This window comes from Cebidichthys violaceus, unplaced genomic scaffold (assembly GCF_023349555.1).
Source record: "Cebidichthys violaceus isolate CVI_PGR_0920_01 unplaced genomic scaffold, fCebVio1.0.p SCAF_8, whole genome shotgun sequence".
Classification (NCBI taxonomy): domain Eukaryota; kingdom Metazoa; phylum Chordata; class Actinopteri; order Perciformes; family Stichaeidae; genus Cebidichthys; species Cebidichthys violaceus.
This window is the reverse complement of record NW_027176964.1, coordinates 15654395-15670801: the sequence shown is the minus strand read 5'-3', so window position 1 is coordinate 15670801 and position 16407 is coordinate 15654395. Positions and strand designations below refer to the sequence as shown.

General features: G+C 44.2%; 2 protein-coding genes across 2 annotated transcripts; both read left to right on the top strand.

The window, feature by feature from the left end:
• The first annotated feature begins 2802 nt into the window (after positions 1-2802).
• On the top strand, positions 2803-4777 carry kcnmb2a (potassium large conductance calcium-activated channel, subfamily M, beta member 2a). The gene is made up of 4 exons (XM_068701545.1): positions 2803-2941; positions 3089-3259; positions 3529-3724; positions 3972-4777. The coding sequence occupies exons 1-4, from the start codon at positions 2883-2885 to the stop codon at positions 4254-4256; spliced, it is 711 nt and encodes a 236-aa protein (XP_068557646.1). The 5' UTR covers positions 2803-2882; the 3' UTR covers positions 4257-4777.
• A 998-nt stretch (positions 4778-5775) lies between these two features.
• On the top strand, positions 5776-16296 carry LOC137892494 (phosphatidylinositol 4,5-bisphosphate 3-kinase catalytic subunit alpha isoform). The gene is made up of 21 exons (XM_068737672.1): positions 5776-6151; positions 7112-7527; positions 7671-7880; positions 8009-8259; positions 8715-8960; positions 9180-9265; positions 9369-9474; positions 10184-10336; positions 10848-10982; positions 11175-11299; positions 11403-11484; positions 11709-11873; positions 11972-12075; positions 12439-12610; positions 13413-13519; positions 13829-13950; positions 14359-14437; positions 14640-14810; positions 14997-15114; positions 15232-15383; positions 15513-16296. Exons 2-21 carry the CDS (start codon positions 7176-7178, stop codon positions 15781-15783), a joined length of 3207 nt encoding a protein of 1068 aa, XP_068593773.1. The 5' UTR covers positions 5776-6151; positions 7112-7175; the 3' UTR covers positions 15784-16296.
• Positions 16297-16407: the final 111 nt, after the last annotated feature.

The following is a 16407-nucleotide window of genomic DNA, read 5'->3' as shown; positions in this document are numbered from 1 at the left end:
TGATATGAACTGCATGTACAATATGCTTGAGACGTGCAATTTATAATGCGTTGCGCTGTTCCCGCTGTTTTGAAACCTCAGTGTTTATTGCTCCGCTTTGCGTGTGACTTTTTAAAAGGCACCACACGGGGACACCTGACATGAAAGCAATAATCACTGGAAGGACGAGGCAAAAAATACATCTTGAGACATTCTTCGTCAAAGAGCGCGTTTATAGCAGGTCAGGCCCTGAATTCCACAAACGCCGTGAAGCACGCACAGTGAAAGTAAACGCCTTCTGCACTGAAGGGAAACGTGCAGGGTTAGCAGACTTCATCGCGCAGGTTTAGTCTCTATATGATGAACACACCTTCATTTCACATTTATAATCTACATGCAATATGAGCTCAATTAAATTGAAAGATTATGAGACAATGGGCCCCTGGGTGGAGACATGTTAAAGCCCCCCTCACCCGTCCTACATACAGGCAAGACACCCTGACTGAAAGAGACACAAAATGTAATTTGTTGGTTTATGTATTTATTGTTGTTTTATGTCTCTTTGTCGTTATTTTGTGTCTCTTTTAGTGACTTTCTGCGGGTGAAGCAGAATTCTCAGGCGCTGCTGTTGGTTGAAAAGCCACAGCTGAACTTCAGTAGTTGGTTTACGCTGGAGATCCCGGAGGCCCTCTGTAGACGAAGGGCCCTCTGACCCATTCAGCGATCCATCCGTCTATAAGATAACACCTGCTCCGTTGTTATGCGGTCTACCGCGTGCCATTTTGGTTCGTCGCTCGTTCGGTCACGTTCCTCTCTCCCAACATGGGAGAGAGGCCGCCGGAAAAGAAACACGAACCAAGGACACACCCATAAAGATTATACAGTGGGGTTGACTGATCCCATCTGCCTCTGGCTCAGGATATGTAGTTCATTAAACTGATAATAGGAAAATGTGAACAATAAGTTCCTGCTGGGGTAAGCAGTTTCACACTAGTGCATTTCCTCGGACACAAAAGAGTGTCTCCCTCCAGTGCTTCATGTGGTGACACTGCAGACTCAGTAGCTTTTTAAATAAGCCATGATTTTTAAGAAGAAGAATGCAAATGCATACAAAAGAATATTCTTCTTCAAGTTGGTGGCTATCATTTAGAACCACTTCTGACACCGATATTATTTAAAGTTTTAGCCATTTCACTTCAATGATTTCAGATTTCCAGGGGTCTCAAAAACGTGAAGTATTTCTAAGTGACTGAAAAAAAAAAAATGATTGAATGACAAAACTGCAGAAAGTAAGAAGTTTTTAATATTTTTTCCCCTCATTTCAATCTGACTGGGAAGGCCCTGCAAGGTCAGCCTCTAAGTCATGAACCTACCTGTCCCATATATCAGTGAGGACACTGTTCGTTCCACTGTAAGGCCTGCTGACACAGCTACAAATCCACTGCTTTAAAAAAAAAACACGGAGTGAGGCGATCTATCCCAAAGTGTGTGTGTGTGTGTGTGTGTGTGTGTGTGTGTGTGTGTGTCCATGTTTCGCTGTAACCAATACAGATATGTGTGGAACTTGAGGCGCTCGAGTGGCAACGGTCGGCGTGCTTCTACTGAGGGGAGAAACACTGAAAAGTCGTAAGACAGACCGTAAAACTCATGTTCGGCGTGACCTCCCCTTGTTGCGGGGGTATGCATGCAAAATCATGTGAAATGTTTCTAGGAACGTTTGTGGTTTCCTTCAGATTCCCTTTGTCACACTGGGGTTGTCTCTCTCCCCGAAGCAGCTGGAAATGTAATACAATGAGGAAATTACTCATCTAAGAGGAATTTGTCGGATTGTTTTCTAACTATTCTGCTGCTTAAACTCTGACAAGGTTGTTATCTCCCACAAAATGAAAAAAAAAAAAAAAAAAACCTGCTTATTGTACTCACATGTTAGAGGACTGGATGGTGGCTCCAGAATGTCCAACATGATCAAATCTGATCCCTTCTGTGTTGATTATGCTGCATCTGAAGGGGAGTCAATAAACAATACAATTTCATTGTTGATTCCTGCTTGTTTTTTGGTATTTCTAATACCAAAAAGCACACTTTTAATACATGAGCAAATGACTATATATAACTAATAGCATTGCCAGGTAAATACATTTGTCCCGAATTGTGTTTTTGAGCAAATGCCTGGAATTCTCAAGAGTGGGTTTGCATCGACCCGTTCCTTCCCGCTAACAATTTGCCGCCCCACAACAAAATAACGTATAATGTCTCGCTTGCCCATTCATTTGCATCTGACTCAAGACTAATGCTACTTATGTGTCCAAAGCTGCATGTGAAACACTGAATTCTGTATTTCCTGCAAACGGCAGAGAGCAAAGAGGTGTTGTTGTTGTGCCAAGAGAGGATCCAATGACTTTGTGTTGACAGCAGAAGTGTTCAGGGTAGGTTTTTCATGAGCGCCTCATCAGCATTAACACCTTTCATCTGTGGCTATCTGTCATCTTGTTTACCCTTTTGTAGCGTTTCTTTTGTGTTCAAAATGAGATGTTTACCTGGTGGAGACCATTATATCAGAGGTGCTTCCTGTCCCCATAATACTCAGATAAGCAGAAACTGCTCTCTGCAGGGCTATCAGGAGAAGCATATGCTTCATAGTGCCTTTTGTACAAAACTGGACATATTTAAAAAAAAAAAAAAAGAAGCGAGTTTGACAGCAACAATGCACCAAAGGTACGGTACGATTTTGTCGTCTGGCGTATTTGCTTTGTAACCGGAGACTTGAGATTTCTGTTGTGTTGATGATCCTGGTGGTGAAGGTTTAAAACATGGCAACAAAACTGTCTGCAACTCACAGGTCATTTCAGCAATCCTTCCGTTCCACCTCGGCGAGCAAAGGAGGACGTGGATCGTCGGGAAAGATGTTTTTCGTGGCGGGGGCCAAAAATACAGCAGGAGCAGGCGGAGGAAATGAAAGGAGGTAACAGGTTCACACCAATTCAGGCTTCAGAACTGACTTAAATTGCAAAGGAGAAAAAGAGGTGCATTCGTGGCCACGGGGAGACACTCTTTGCAATATTTGTATTGTAGCTCAAAAATAAGGTCTTCTCATTTCCCTCATCGTTAGGTCAATCTATCAGAAATTTCGTAACGTAGATTTGTTGGACAAGAAGAAGACAGTGACGGCTCTAAAGCCGGGTGAAGATCGCGCCATGTTCCTGGGCCTCGGGATGATCCTCTCTTCAGTCATGATGTACTTTGTCCTGGGCATCACGATATTACGCTCCTATGCAGACAGGTACAGGCCTGGTGTTTTGAATAATATTGTTTACCCCCTATAAAAGGAGTTAACCGATATTTCGGGTGGAAACATGTTTAATTCATCAGATGTGCTTGTTGACAAACTGCTTTCAGTGCTCTCTCAACCTGAAAATTGCAAAAATGAATACTCGATTTTCAGGAACAAATTATACCTCAAGCCGATTTCATACCATCAGATCCCCGAAATGTTTTCTGCTTCTTTTTTTCTTTGCATTAAATTGGATCTTCATTTAAATGTCAACACAGCGTGTGGACAGAGGAGGGGGTGTGTGTTGTACTCAACTCCACGGTCACAGCAGACATGAACTGTTCCTACAACTGTGGGTCAGACTGCTGGAGAGTCTCCAGATACCCCTGTCTGCAGGTCTACGTGAGCGTCAACAACACGGGCCGTGTCAGCCGTCTATCTCACAACGAGGAGACCCAGGACACCAGCTCTGAAGTGAGTACAGCGCCAGAAGGGAAAATACCGAAAAATTACCGTTTTTTCCTTTATGTTGAAAGCGGCTGTCAGACCTGATCGTAGACTTACTCTGCTGCCGGTTCAGAAACATGTTAGTCGACAGGATTTCTCCTGGTCAAGCTGAAAGATGATACATGAAGGGCGATGCATTCAATGTTGTGAATTACAAGAAGCGTCAGCAGCCATCCCCCAAAAAACAAAACCTATGACAATCCTGTCCTTGCAGTGCGTCTACGTGCCCAGGTGCCAGAAGGACAGCGCGGCCATGCACGCCATGATCGTGAACATCTCCGAGCGTCTGAAGGTGAACCAGCAGGTGCCCTGTTACTACGACCCCGGTGAGCAGCAGGAGGCCGTCCTCCTGACGAGGCTGTACGACCACGGCGTCGTCTTCCACTCGCTGCTCTGGCCCTCCTGCATGCTCACAGGAGGGGCCCTCATTATCGTGATGGTGAAGCTCACGCAGTACCTCTCCAGACTGTGCGAAGAGATCGGGAAGATCAAGAGGTGAAATACGTGACAGCGGCAGTCGAAGCTCTCATGCTGGTTTGGTGATGGACATGCTGTATGACATGGAATTTCTACCAAACAACATTTCCTCTTTGACGGAGACATCAGGAACGGCTGACTCTCTCTCTCCAGATCGAGGATGTGACTGTTTGTGAAAGTGAACTGAATGTTCCAAGGGGGAAAGTGTTTCAACATGTATCTGGCTGTTATACAGGGAAAACTATGACTGGATACGCGTGATGTTAAAGTATTGTAACATGTTTTATGGGTACATGTTTACAAGAGTTTGTTACATTTTGAATCTCAAACATGGTATATTATGAGCATGTGCTTGCATGGTGACAATACCAACCTGTACTTTAATTGACAGGAGAAAACACTGCAGTCTGTCTAAAATGTTTTCTGGATGCATTGTTCATGTTGAGGAACAACGTTTCTATATTTTGATGATCGCATGCGATCGCAGGACAATAATACGTTCTTATTTGTTATCTCAGCAACCAAATTATATGTTTTGGTCTCTCATTATGAAATGTCTCATTAATGAACACAAGGTGTTCATAACCTGACATGATTTTTTTTTTTTTTGTCTGCCATGACTTTTTAAAAACTGTTCTGGGTATTTAGCTCACCATACAACACTAAACACATAAACACACAGTGATTGAGACATTATTACACAATGAAAACTTGCCTAAGTTTACCAAAAAATAGAAATTCTGATCTCAGATTCCAGTTCACTCTTCAACACAACAACGACTGCATCCACCTACAGGTTATCTCATAAATAAACAGCAAAACAATAAAATAATAGAAGCAGCGTGGTCACACACTGTGGCCCTACAGCAGGAATAAAAGATCATCTCCCCAGGATGTGTTTGCACTAGAAACCAGACAGAGAACACATATTTCTGCCAAGGCTGCACCATCTTCTTACATCAGTTTGCTTGTTTTGAAGATAGAAAAAGGTTCCAAAAGGTTTTTATCTCCATCGAAACACACTTAGGGCCTGCTGCTGATTGGATGGTGGATGCCATGATTTTTTGGAGAATATCCCTATCGTAAAATATATGACTGTTTGGAAAAGCATGGATGTGAAAATAATCCAAGTTCAGATCGATGGCCATTATGTTTATTATGCTTCTAACGACCAACTGAACTCAACAAACAAGCAGAGAAGACATCATGTCCTACGTTTAATTAAGCAATAAAACAAAGTATGCAATAAAATGTATGAATCATACAACTACCAGTGATACTTTTCCTCATCCGACCTTTTTTTTGGGGGGGGGGGGCTCCCTACACACACACACACACGCTGGTTCTGACAGCATTGTTTTCGGCTCAGCACGTGACTGTCACTGGCAACAAACTTTTTTCATGTACTATTTAGTTGCATTTCTCAAGAGGCATTTCATGTCCTATTCGAGGTAAACAGTGAACAAGCGGTCTCTCCGCTGCCAGTCTCCTCTCATGACAAACCGCTTTCTCCAGCAGCTCACTCACTCTGTGTGGGAGGAGCGGTCCGTGATGATGAGCCTGCTAGCAGCCTTCGAACAGGCTATCGTTAGCTATGTGGAGCTCGAGTGCTACCAAACTGTTCAGTTTATCTTCGGGACCGCACGATGAAGAACACCATGAAGCATTATAGACTTATTCCACTACAGCATATTGACACGATCAGTGGGAGCTAGGGGCGTCTTTTCTCCACTTACACCGGGTCTGTCCCGACCCCTCAGTGTCATTGTTTGGATGGACTAACGTTAGAGCTAGCACCGCTGCTTGAGACTTCCCGAGCGGGCACGGATGGGATTTACTCAGCTAGCAGCTGCTAATGGGTGTACTGGCAGACTAGCTTCGCGAGCTAACCGGTTGGCGTTAGCCTATCTGACACAGGTAGTTAGCTTTGTGTTTTGTTTCTGACGTGTTTTGTTGTGTGTTCGCTTTTACTGTTCTCCAAAAGCAGCTAACGTTACCCAGTTACCCACGCGACAAACTTGTACGCCTGACTTAACATTAGCTTATGTATCAGTCGAGGTGTTCATATTGTAGCGTTAGATGACATTGATCTGCTTGGAGAACTTGGCTAGCATGGTTTCCTAGCGAGCTAAGAAACAACATCTAATGTTCAGCCACAGAGCAGCACAACACGAACTAGTCGAGGCGACTGTCAAGCCCCGGCTACAAGCTATAACTAACTAATGTGTGTGTAATGCTAATGCTTGTTAGCAAACATGTTTTGTTTACATGTTTTTTTTGTTTTTTTTAAAGTGCTTCCATTCGACATCACTGGACATTGTATCAGTTAGCACGAGTTTATTTTAACACCCCGCTCACTTAAGCGAAAGTTATTTTCATAGATTTGTTTTTTTCCGTTTGATGTGATGACAAGTTATGCTGTCGTTTGGGTTAAGCTAACGTTACTTGCTAACGCAGTAATGATATACGAAAGTGTGCAGTGACATCTTAAATTACAGCTAGTGACATCGTTACAGTTAGTGAAGCTAAGTGGCTATAAATGTGTTGCTACCAGTCCGCTGTCAAACATGAAGGAAAGTTAACGGCTCTGTGCAATACAGTCGGCTCAAAAACACTCAACGAAGAACTACACGGTGGTGCTACAGGCATTCACTGTTATGCTGTTACTGCATTTTATATATATATATATATTTTTTTTTTGGCAACCCATGATAAATTGGGGTACCCCCCCCCCACGAGTGTATATTTAGCATATTTATATGCTGTCACTATGCAGCTGTAGCATTGCTTAAGTCAAATGTTTACCACAAGCGCTCTGCATTACTGTGCACAGGTCAGTGATTCTTATTATAATTTCCGTTTCCTTCTTTCTCACAGTTGGTTGACATTGCACATGTGATAATTAGTGGACTCTGAAAATAGCAGATTTGTTGGCACCACCATGCCTCCAAGGCCTTCCTCGGGAGAACTATGGGGGATGCACTTGATGCCCCCCAGCATCCTAGTGGACTGCCTTCTGCCAAATGGCATGATTCTCACGTTGGAGTGCCTCCGGGAGGCCACGCTGATTACGGTCAAGCATGAGCTTTTCAAAGAGGCCAGGAAGTACCCTCTTTACCATCTGCTGCAGGAGGAGAGCTCCTACATCTTTGTCAGTGTCACCCAGGAGGCCGAGCGGGAGGAGTTTTACGACGAGACCAGGAGGTTGTGTGATCTTCGGCTCTTCCAGGCCTTCCTCAAAGTCATCGAGCCAGTGGGCAACAGAGAAGAGAAAATCCTCAACAGAGAGATCGGTACGGTTCATGAATTATTGTGCAGTTAAATAACACTGTACCGTACATTAATGGCGTTGGCTGAAGGGGAATTAACATAATACTGTTGTACTGTCATGGAAAAAAAAGTCGAGTGTTTATCGAGCGCTTGTTCTTCCTTTCAGGTTTCGCCATTGGAATGCCTATATGTGAGTTTGATTTGGTGAAAGACTCGGAAGTGCAGGACTTCAGAAGGAACATTTTAAACGTTTGCAAAGAGGCCGTGGACCTCAGAGACAGTAACGGACCCCACAGCAGAGCGTTGTACGTCTACCCTCCCAATGTAGAATCTTCTGCAGAACTTCCCAGACACATCTATAACAAGCTAGATAAAGGTGGGACATTTTTCTTTTGGGCTCAAAATGTATTGTGCAAAACATTTTTACAGTTGTGTTGTTTGCTCCTTCTCTGCATATATATAAAAACAATGATATCAATTAAACTTCTGTGCTCTTTTCCTCAGGTCAAATCATTGTGGTCATATGGGTTATTGTGTCACCCAGCAACGACAAACAGAAGTACACCCTTAAGATCAACCACGACTATGTGCCGGAGCAGGTGATTGCCGAAGCCATCCGTAAGAAGACGCGTAGCATGCTGCTCTCCCAGGAGCAGCTAAAGATGTGTGTGCAGGAGTATCAGGGAAAGTACATCCTCAAAGTCTGTGGCTGTGACGAGTACTTACTGGAGAAATATCCTCTGAGTCAGTACAAGGTAATCTAATTTAATCTCGCATGTGCTGCGTCTGATGCTATTGTACTTAGGGGGGGGGGAGAAAGAGAGAGAAAGAGAGAGAGAGAGAGAGAGAGAGAGAGAGAGATCCATTTCACATCAAATTATCATCCAACACAAATGTTCTTGACATTTATGACATTTATATAAATTTATGAGAAAATGTGATGCCTGTAAAATGTGCTGATTCAAGAATAGAGACTGTATCTTGATATATATATATATATATATATATATATATATATATATATAAGTAATAAGTAATAAGTACTTAATGTCTCCGTTGCTGCTGAGTTGTACTTGTAACATCCAATAATTTACATGTTGATGAATCTCGAAATTGTATGAAAGGGCTTCAAAATGTCAAACGGCATGAATCGCTTCAAAATGTCACAATCATGGCTGCTTCAAAATGTCACTCTCTGTGTCCTTGACAGTATGTGCGCAGCTGTATCATGTTGGGACGGATGCCCAACTTGATGCTAATGGCAAAAGACAGCCTGTATTCCCAGCTGCCCATCGACAACTTCACTATGCCGTCGTATGCGAGGCGAATATCCACAGCGACGCCCTACATGAACGGGGAAACGGCCACCAAGTCTCTGTGGGCGATCAACGGGACGCTGAGGATCAGGATACTGTGCGCCACTTACGTCAACGTCAACATCCGGGACATCGACAAGGTACACCGGTGTGGCGCTGCGACTGCTTCACCTTGTTGTTGTTTTTTTTATAGCTTCTCCGCTTTTGTTCTGGTTTGACACGAATACGTTCTGACTGTAATCTCACGTCTCCGCTAACCTTCGGAGGTTCTCAGAAGATGGAGCGCTGTGTTCCTCGCTTCATGCGGCGAACGATATCTTTACCAGTTGTTGTTGTTGTTGTTGTTGTGGCTGCTCTAGATCTACGTCAGGACGGGGATATACCACGGTGGAGAGCAGCTGTGTGACAACGTCAACACCCAGCGCGTGCCCTGCTCAAACCCCAGGTAGTACGCAGGGAACGCCGGCGTTCTCCCTGAGATCATCACCGAGCTGCGTGACCGTAGTGAGAATGATTATGTTAACGGTAGCGTCCCCCGTTTATTCCAGGTGGAACGAGTGGCTGAACTACGACATGTACATTCCAGACATCCCCCGCGCTGCCCGACTCTGCCTCTCCATCTGCTCTGTGAAAGGAAGGAAGGGAGCTAAAGAGGTTAGCTACTGTTAAACTGAAACACTACTCGAGCGGCTACTTCGCAAGAAATATGTCCAAAAAAAAAAAAAAAAGTGCAAAAAAAAAACTAGCGTGTTCCGTAGACGCAGTTTTCAAGAACGATAACCTTAGGGGCAAATGCGTTGCGTTTCCTGTATCCGAGCGCTTCACAATAAAAGCTCACTGCAGTGAGTTTCACCGGTTGAACACTTTTCATGTGAAGCAGCGGGAGTAGGACCTGTTTGGCTTGTAGGAGCAGTAACTTAATACAGCTTTAACACGGCAGCGGGAGAGTTAACAGTAAACAGTGAGGCTGAACAATAACTCTGGATTACATGCATGCATTGTTTCCCTGTGAACCTCCCCTCATGCAGCGTTAGGTCATTTGAGGTCAGCGCTGTAATGGTTGTCTCTGCCTCTAACTATGAAAACGACTTTATAGAAAGGTCGTAACGGCACGTTAATGAATTGAATGGCTATTTAAAAAAAAATAAAAAATAAATTGCCAACCAAATAAGATCACGAAAACCTCAGAGCTTAGTACATTTTCACATCTATTCCTGTTTGATTCTTATTCAAATTAAAGCAGTCATCACAGTCGGCTAACGTACGCATGGGAAATAAACAAGCTCAAGTCCGTTCCATAGCCTCGAGCGGTCGCCTCGCTAATCATTTTCATATGCATCATCTTTCTGGTATTTTCCTGCAGGAGCACTGTCCTCTCGCCTGGGGCAACATTAACCTGTTTGACTACACCCACACGCTAGTAGCGGCGAAGATGGCGCTCAACCTATGGCCCGTGCCGCACGGCCTGGAAGACCTGCTCAACCCCATCGGCGTCACGGGCTCCAACCCCAACAAGGTGAGCGTCTCGTCCTTTCTTTACAGGGGCGCTTCGATGGACGGATCTCAAACCTAAACGCACATTGTTAACTGACACCGTTTGTGTCAGTTAACTATGCAAAAACAAAAAAAAAAAAACATGCAAAACTGTATGTGCCCAAAATATTAGAATTTATAATGTCATTTAAGGTACACAGGTTGTCAAAGAAGATTACTTTCAGTTACGCGGACCAGCGTATTGAAACTCTAAAGACGCTAGAATAACATGGCGTAATAAAACCGTAATCTTTTCAAAGCTTTTAAAACTATGCATTATACTCATGTCTGCTGCTGACCCCTAAGCCTCGTGACCCAGTTTGAATGGAGCCGGTGACGACCTGTAGATTTTCAGAGCCGGATTTAAGCCGCTTCGTTTGAATGGACCAAGCCTCTCATCCCACCTAATTAAATACTCATTGACACGAAACACCTTTCTTTGATTGCAGTAAACACCTTTCCCTTTTTTTCCCAACCACTTTCTAAACCTGCAGGAAACCCCTTGCCTGGAGCTGGAGTTTGACTATTTCAGTTGCCCCGTCAAGTACCCTGAAATGACCATCATCGAGGACCACGCGAACTGGAATATATCCAGAGAGCTTGGCTTTAATTACTGCCACACCGGTTTGGTAAGATAACGAGAATTCATTTTCTATGTGTTTTGTTCAACTGAGATCCGATCATCATTCTGAGCAGCCGCCGCATTGTTGTTCACTCGCACACCACAGACGGCAACTTCCTTTTAACTCAGCTTCTATGTGACACGATGCGACACCGGCATTGTTCACTTTTCATTTACGTGTGTTTATACGGTGTCTTAGAGCAACAGACTGGCGCGCGACAACCCGCTGACCGACACTGACAATGAGCAGCTACGGCAGGTGTGTAACAGAGATCCGCTGTCTGAAATCACTGAGCAGGAAAAAGACTTTCTATGGAGACACAGGTAATGGGTGTGCACTTGTATGCCGATTTTATATGGGGACGTGAAAGTCATCGTACTAATTTGTTCTCTCCCCCCCCCCCCCCCCCCCCCAAACTTATTTCAGGCAAGACTGCGTCAACATGCCAGAGATCCTTCCCAAGATCCTCCTGGCTGTGAAATGGAACTCAAGAGACGAGATCGCTCAGGTAAGTTCAGGTTTCCACTGCTGACACGCCTTTATTTTGAAGGACATTACTCTGGAGAATGGGTGTGTGCCTGACTTAGTTATACTAATGCACCTCAGCTGATATTTACACAGATAGAACACACTGTCTCGTGTATTGTGAGGGTTGTTTTAAAAGTGCAAGAATGCTAAAAACATTTATATCTAAAGTCAGTGATGTTTTGTTTTGTTTTTTTTAAATTTCAGATGTATTGCCTCCTGAAGGACTGGCCTGCTATCAAGCCAGAGCAAGCCATGGAGTTGCTGGATTGCAACTTCCCTGATCCCATGATCAGAGAGTTTGCCGTAAAGTGCCTTGAGAAATACTTAACTGATGACAAACTCTCACAGTACCTTATTCAGCTGGTTCAGGTGTGTGGCTCAGTTGATGCTTCACTTCCATATACTGTAGTAGTGTTTTTTAGGTAAATAATATGTTGGTTTTTTTTATGGTATTTTCTATTTTCTAGGTTCTAAAGTATGAGCAGTACCTTGATAACCCACTGGCACGCTTCCTGCTGAAAAGGGCATTAACCAATCAGAGGATAGGACACTTTTTCTTCTGGCATTTGAAGTGAGTTAATTTATAAAAAAAAAAAAAAAAAAGGTCTTCTTTCAAGAATTCGTGGAGTCGTTTGTACGTGACTCGAAAGGTTGAACTGGTGTTTGAATGCCGCTTACGGGGGGAAACGTTGCCAATTTTCAAAGCAGCTTCGAAGGAAAGCCGAACATTTGAACACGCCACGCCCACATTGCAACGATACAAAGCCGGGTTGAAAATCGGCGACGTTTCCCTTTCGGTTGTCTTGATCAGCACGCAGGCTGCCTCTTCATTTCTCTCTCTCTCTCTCTCTCTCTCTCTCTCTCTCTCTCTCTCTCTCTCTCTCTCTCTCTCTCTCTCTCTCTCTCTCGCCTACATGTGTGTGTGTGTGTGTAGGTCAGAGATGCACAACAAGACAGTGAGCCAGCGGTTCGGGCTGCTGCTGGAGTCGTACTGCCGGGCTTGCGGCATGTATCTGAAGCACCTGAGCAGACAGGTGGAGGCCATGGAGAAACTCATCAATCTCACTGACCTCCTCAAACAGGAGAAAAAAGACGAGGCACAGAAGGTAATCTGACAGCCGGCGCCTGTTAATTGTGATTCACTGAATCATTGAGTTTAATCTTACCAACATCTGGACCAATCAGGCCACAGTGCAATACAGTAGAATGATAGCTTGGACATTTGCCTTTTCAGTTGCTCGCCGCTATGATAGCCATATATTAATACAGAATATTCCTAAATACAAACGGGCATGAATTGACGTTCAGCAGCTGTTATTGAAGGTCAAATCTGGATGTTTCACAGAAAAAGCCTTTTTAAGGAAGTGAAAAGTGCCTTATTATAATACGATGGAATGACTTTTAAACCAGTACATCAGGCAAAAATGTCCATCTCCTGTAATTGCACTCAAATAAAGGCCTTCACTTTAAAAATAAATAAATATAGGCACTTATTTTGAATAGGCCACTATTTAAAAAATGAACATTATTCAAATATTTGTAGACACATGACACAGTAAACCGTCTGATTTGTACTAGTTTAAAAAACTGTGTTCGCTCGCTCACAAATAATGCTCAGTTTAATATTTATTATTAAATATTTATTTAATATTTTTATATTATAAGTGCTGGCTACAAGAAGGAGGTTGTGGCCACTAAATGAAGTGTCAATCATGCCGCTGATGGTTTCGAAGCAAATGGATTGGTTAACTAGCTAACTAGCAAATTGAGCTGCACTCGGCTCTCATTGTGAAGGTTCATCATTTCGCTGTTGAAAATCAGCAGCAAGCAGACTGCACTCGCCGAACATCTACCAGGCTGAGGGACTCGCCAGCTGTCTAAAACTACCGTTTGATTAACTTTTTTAAGGTTCAAATGAAGTTTCTGGTGGAGCAGATGAGAAGGCCTGATTACATGGACGCCCTGCAGAACTTCACCTCGCCACTGAATCCGGCACACCAGCTGGGAAACATCCGGTACGTCAGCGCTGCCTCGTCTGACTCCCTCCTCTGAAAAAATGGCTTTGAATGTTACTTTCTATTGCGGGTGTTTGCTTTTGCCTTTTCCCCTGGAAGGCTTAAAATGTTATGATGTAATACATTGCCAGTGTTTTGTGTGTGTATATAGAGTATATTTAGGGACATTACGGACTCTCCGCCCTTGGAGCGTCGCCTCGTTTTACAGCAAAACCCGGTCCGCACGACTCGCTTGGGATGAAATAATGTATATATTGTGTTTTGAGTCAGGACTCGGGAGCTCAAAAGGTATCCCTGTCTCTGTTTCAGCCTGGAGGAATGCAGGATGATGTCATCAGCCAAGCGACCGCTGTGGCTTAACTGGGAAAACCCAGATATGATGTCAGAGCTGCTCTTTCAGAACAACGAGATCATCTTCAAAAATGGAGATGGTGAGTGTTGTCTCTGTGTTTTTCCCTTGTGTCTCTATTTGCCCACCCGTGCTGAGTATCAGCGCACACACACACACACACACACACACACACACACACACACACACACACACAGAGACTTGAAAAAGCTCTTGCTGAGCATGCAGCATAATTCAGTCTGAGCCTGTCGGGCATATCATGGCACACAACCCCATCCCTGTTCTTTACATCGAATTCTGAAGGAACAAGCCACGTTATTGGAATCACACTTAAGCGCAGCGGCTCGAGCATTTTGCTGCACCGTCTGCGGCGAAATCGACTTCGACAGCTCTGCTCCATAATGCGTCGTGGAGTTGATCAAAGAGCGCCAAAGGGAGCTAATATTCACCTTACTGTCACCCACCTCCTCGTGTCTCTCTGCCTCCGCAGATCTGAGGCAGGACATGCTGACGCTGCAGATCATTAGGATAATGGAGAACATCTGGCAGAACCAAGGCCTTGATCTCAGGTAGGCTCCTCACTTCACCATGACAGCAAGGATGCAGGTGCATATTAACAGGCGCTGGGCGCTTTCATGTTCTGCGCTCGTACCTGAATGCAGATTAGCGGCAACCCCCGCAAGCCACCACAAGTCATTGAATATGAAGTCCGTCACTGCTGCCCTAATTATTTCTGCCTCCCTTTTATGTTTCTTGTCCTTCCTCCCCCAGGATGCTGCCGTACGGTTGTCTGTCAATCGGCGACTGTGTGGGTTTGATTGAGGTGGTGAGGAACTCTCACACCATCATGCAGATCCAGTGTAAAGGAGGCCTGAAGGGGGCACTGCAGTTCAACAGCCACACACTGCATCAGTGGCTCAAGGATAAGAACAAGGGAGAGATGTGAGTGGCAAAGCCAGTGATTTATACAGCTGTTCCTTATCGTGGAGAGGGCGTCGGCGGCGCATTAGTGATAATATGAAGACTAATGTGAAGACTTGCTGTCTAAAAACACGTTAAAAAAAAAATGCATACAGCCACTAAATTGTCTCTGAGACTGAAGTATTTTCCATTTGTTTGATTTCTTAGGTATGACCAGGCCATAGATCTGTTCACGCGGTCGTGTGCAGGCTACTGTGTAGCCACCTTTATCCTGGGCATTGGGGACAGACACAACAGCAACATCATGGTCAAAGACGATGGACAGGTCAGGATTGCATTATGATTCCTTTTCTGTGTGGATACATGCATACTTTTTCGTTTCTGTCTTATTAAAAAAAAAAAAAAAAAAAAAAAAGAACTGATTCATATTTGCTTTTCACAGCTGTTCCACATAGACTTTGGCCATTTCCTCGACCACAAAAAGAAGAAGTTCGGGTACAAGAGAGAACGCGTCCCCTTTGTGCTCACACAGGACTTCTTGATCGTTATCAGCAAAGGAACTCAAGAGTGCACCAAAACGAGGGAGTTTGAAAGGTACCGGAAGCAATAGCTTGTTTTCTCAGGCTTTTTTTTTTTTTTTAGAATATCACTCACTTGTCTTTTCTTCCATGCTTGTATCCCTTTTTTTTTTGTATTTTTCCTTTTTTCTCTCTCCTCCCTCAGGTTCCAGGAGATGTGTTACAAGGCGTACCTGGCAATCCGGCAGCACGCCAACCTCTTCATCAACCTCTTCTCCATGATGCTGGGCTCAGGGATGCCCGAGCTGCAGTCCTTTGACGACATCGCTTACATCAGAAAGACCCTGGCCCTGGACAAGACGGAGCAGGAGGCCCTGGACTACTTCATGAAGCAGATGAACGACGCTCACCACGGCGGCTGGACTACCAAGATGGACTGGATCTTCCACACAATCCGCCAGCATGCCATGAACTGAAATGATGACTAATACGTGAGAGGAGTAAAAAAAAAAGACCGTGGCAACAACAGCACACTAAGAACCAAAAGAATATTGAGAAGCGAGCGAGGTATTTTTCCCCCCAAAACACAGTAAGGCCTGGTAATACTTCTGCCAGCGCGTGACTCTGAAACATTACCTGCCAGAGCGCCACAATGTAAGGGTGCCTAGAAGGCCCTATTTCAGGGACATAATGCCTAAATGCTCCTGTTTCTACAGGTTTCTGACTTTTCTCTGTCTCCCTGCACTATGAACTTCAGATGACGTCATATTTCATCTTCGTCTTCTTCATAGGAACTAAGCAAGTTGTAATGGACCTCGACAACGTTTTGCCTTCTTTTGTGTGAACAAACTATCTACTATACTACTAGATTTTTTTTTTTTTTTTTTTTTTTTTTTTTTTTTAATTTGTGTTCGTTATTCCTTTTCAGTACATCTACAACCATCATCATTTAAGAAGGCGACATCATGAAGTGGTGTACCATGAGCACAGACTGTTTTTCTAAGGGTGAACTCACTGCTTCTTTTCCACTACCTATTTTAAACTGATGAAGGCGGGGGGGGGGGGGGGGCTGGCTGGCTATCGGAGCGCACGGCCTGGGC